A 3,003-nucleotide genomic window follows, 5' to 3' on the forward strand; every position below is an offset into this window, starting at 1 on the left:
GACATTTAAATAGGTGATGTTTAAGTTTACCCCCAAAAAATTCCTTTCTAAAAGACAATAAACAATTAAAAATATATAATGTAATTACGGAATATTTTAAGGAGCTGCACATTGTTATATTCTACCTTGTGCTGCCTTTTAACACATTGCATAAACACATTTAACACACTGAATAAAGATTATTGATTTTTGTAATAAAACTGATCAAATCAAGTACATGGTCTAATCCAAAACTCCTTCAGCCGCTCATCCATGTGAATTTTTAAAAAGTTGCGACACCTGAAACCCCCCAAATTCACATCAGGCCCCTAACTCAGCAAGAAAACCTCAGAATAAAATGTTCCATTCAAGCAGCCAATCAGCTGCTGCATCTCCTTTAATGGAAAACTCTGTCATAACGTCTGCAGATAAAACCTGCGAAAGTCTCGCTTTAGACCCAGGTCAGCGTCAGTCATGGATGAACTGCAGAAGATTCTGATTGTTCTCTGTGGTAATTTTAAGATTTATCAATATATAAATAACAATAAACATATTTATATGAAAAGCATAAATTATGTTTAAATATGTTCAATGTTTCAGCTTTAAATCTAAAGTAATATTCACGTTATTATGAATGTCTTTCTTTTTCAGGGCTTATTTCCTGGAGTCGTTGCTCCATTTCTGATTCAATGTTGGAGACGATTGTCCAGCCTGGAGACAACATCACCATCTACTGTGACTGCAAAATGTCAACTGGAATATATATAGTTTGGTTCAGGAACTGTTCCCATGAATACCAGCCGACTCTTGAGGCAAAGACATGGCACAGATTCCCTCGTTTTAAATTTGTGAAGAATGAGTCGTCCAACTCCTATGACCTGATGATCATCAATGTCACTAATTCTGATGAGGGACTTTATTACTGTGGAACTTTTGAGATAAAGGTGGAGAAAGACGAAAACAAAAATATTTTCTCTAAAGAAGCTTACGTCTATGGCAACCTCACCACAAGGATCACACTGTGTAAGTATTCTTTTCTAATTATATGTTTGAATAAATGTATTTCCCATTACAGTGCAACTGCATTAAATAGAGTAATAATATGATGTTTTACCTGAGCATAAGCATATTTTTAATATGAAGGTAATCATCTGACAACACAAAAAAAATGAACAAATTATTGTAAAATCTTTCAAGTTAGAGAGAATAATGTGCTGTGTGCATTTACAAAGCTAAGTGCATTTGAGATTAAGGAAATTTACCTCAACTGCCTGTCATTGTTTACCTCAACTGCATGTATATTATATATATCTGTATATATAATATACATATATATTATGTGTGTATATGTATATATATACACTACTATTTTAGTCTTTATGATAATTATATGTTTATCCATTTTTAGATACAGAAACTCATTTCCCACATCCAAAAATTTCCAAGATGGTGGAGGAATGTGGTTTGTGCTGGAATCTGCTCCTCTCTGTGTGTCCGACTGTTTCTGCTTTCTCAGCTCTCCTTTTGGTTTACCTACTATGCCAAAATCCAGGTGCTTATTAGGACGTCCTTCCTAATTTAAACAGTTAAAGATTTGTTGATATTTTTGAGAGATTTATTGTGTCTGAAAGAGAACATAACACTTGTATAACTTAATCCATTTTTTCACCTCTGTAGAGAACATTCAAGCTAAGAAAAAGAGAGATGGCACTTTAGGACAAACAGAGGAAACACAGGTAACAACAAAAGACAATTAATCAATTTATGTCAGAGAAAAAAAATTTACCACTTGGTGATGATTCTGAATATTGAATTGTAGGATGAGAAAGTGTGCTGCGCAGCTCTGGAAATCTGTCAGGCATCTGGGAGCCAGAAGAAGAAGATGACAATCCATAATTCAGAATTCAGCATGTTTTCTACTGTCATGTACGTCATGAAAGTTGGGGAACTGCAAACATAAAAACGTGTCCAGTGTAACGATGGAAAAAAAAAAGATGCCTACAATTCTTAAACTCTTTCCAATATTTCTCATGTTGATTTGTGAAAATGACTGAAATGCATGACTGGATCCAGACAGAAAAAGTTCTTTACAGATATTTTTGACCAGACTCTTTTATAGACGGAGGAAATATGCCCTGTGTCTTTTGCTTCTTGTGAACCCCTTATTAAACTTTACACAGTAATTTTAAATTCTGGCTTTATTTTATTTATAATTTTGATTCAGTTCTTATGCCCTTTTTGTTTATTTTGTATGTAAAGTATCATTCATGTAGTGATGGTCATGTTATAAGAAAACGTGTAAGAAACAGAACATCAAATATCTCCAAAGATTAACACACAAACTTATTGAAAGTTTAATCTTTTTAGATTAAAAACAATTGAGAAGTAAAAATCCAGATGCTTAAACTGAAACTGTCTTTTTCTGTTTATCTCTGTCTAATAGAAATGCATTGTGACAGATGGATATCTGAGCAAGTATGCATATTTTTATATTGCTGAACAGATCGTTAGACAACTGTTGAGGTTTTTAAAGTAGTATCTGTTGTACTTTCAGGTTTTTTTTTTTTTTTTTTTCCCACTGTCTTAATAAACATTTTACATCACAATGTTCCATGGTGTAATCGGGTCCTGGCCTAATGACCTTTACAGCATGTCTTCCCCCTATCTCATTACCCATTTTCCTGTCTGACCACTCTTAAATAAAGGCCACTAGAGCCAATAAAACCTTCATAAAAAGTAAGTAGGAGGGAGAGAGGAAGGATAAGGACTCCATCCAGAAAACTGATTTAATTTAAGTTATATGAATTATTTTTTTTTATTAGTTGTACTACTTGGTTTAGTACTGCTTACTTAAAATAAGATTTACTTATTCACTAATCTTAGGCTTACTTTGCTTTATTTTTTTTGAAGCAACAAGTTTGCATATTTTTTAAGTAAGGTGAACTATTTAAGTTTTATAGTGCAGTAACAAATACACTTGTGTTATAACCAGATTCATAGCAACTTCTCTGTATCCAGCTGGCC

The 3,003-nt window shown here is 33.1% G+C and overlaps 1 protein-coding gene across 1 annotated transcript; it reads left to right on the forward strand.

Annotated features, from left to right (window-relative positions):
• The first annotated feature begins 444 nt into the window (after positions 1-444).
• On the forward strand, positions 445-2,585 carry LOC148161102 (uncharacterized). The gene is made up of 5 exons (XM_088007442.1): positions 445-490; positions 631-1,002; positions 1,388-1,531; positions 1,657-1,715; positions 1,799-2,585. The coding sequence occupies exons 1-5, from the start codon at positions 454-456 to the stop codon at positions 1,937-1,939; spliced, it is 753 nt and encodes a 250-aa protein (XP_087863568.1). The 5' UTR covers positions 445-453; the 3' UTR covers positions 1,940-2,585.
• Positions 2,586-3,003: the final 418 nt, after the last annotated feature.

The sequence above is a fragment of the Poecilia mexicana genome, unplaced genomic scaffold, assembly GCF_051168715.1.
Source record: "Poecilia mexicana isolate PSO_F unplaced genomic scaffold, ASM5116871v1 scaffold_1, whole genome shotgun sequence".
In the NCBI taxonomy this organism is placed as follows: domain Eukaryota; kingdom Metazoa; phylum Chordata; class Actinopteri; order Cyprinodontiformes; family Poeciliidae; genus Poecilia; species Poecilia mexicana.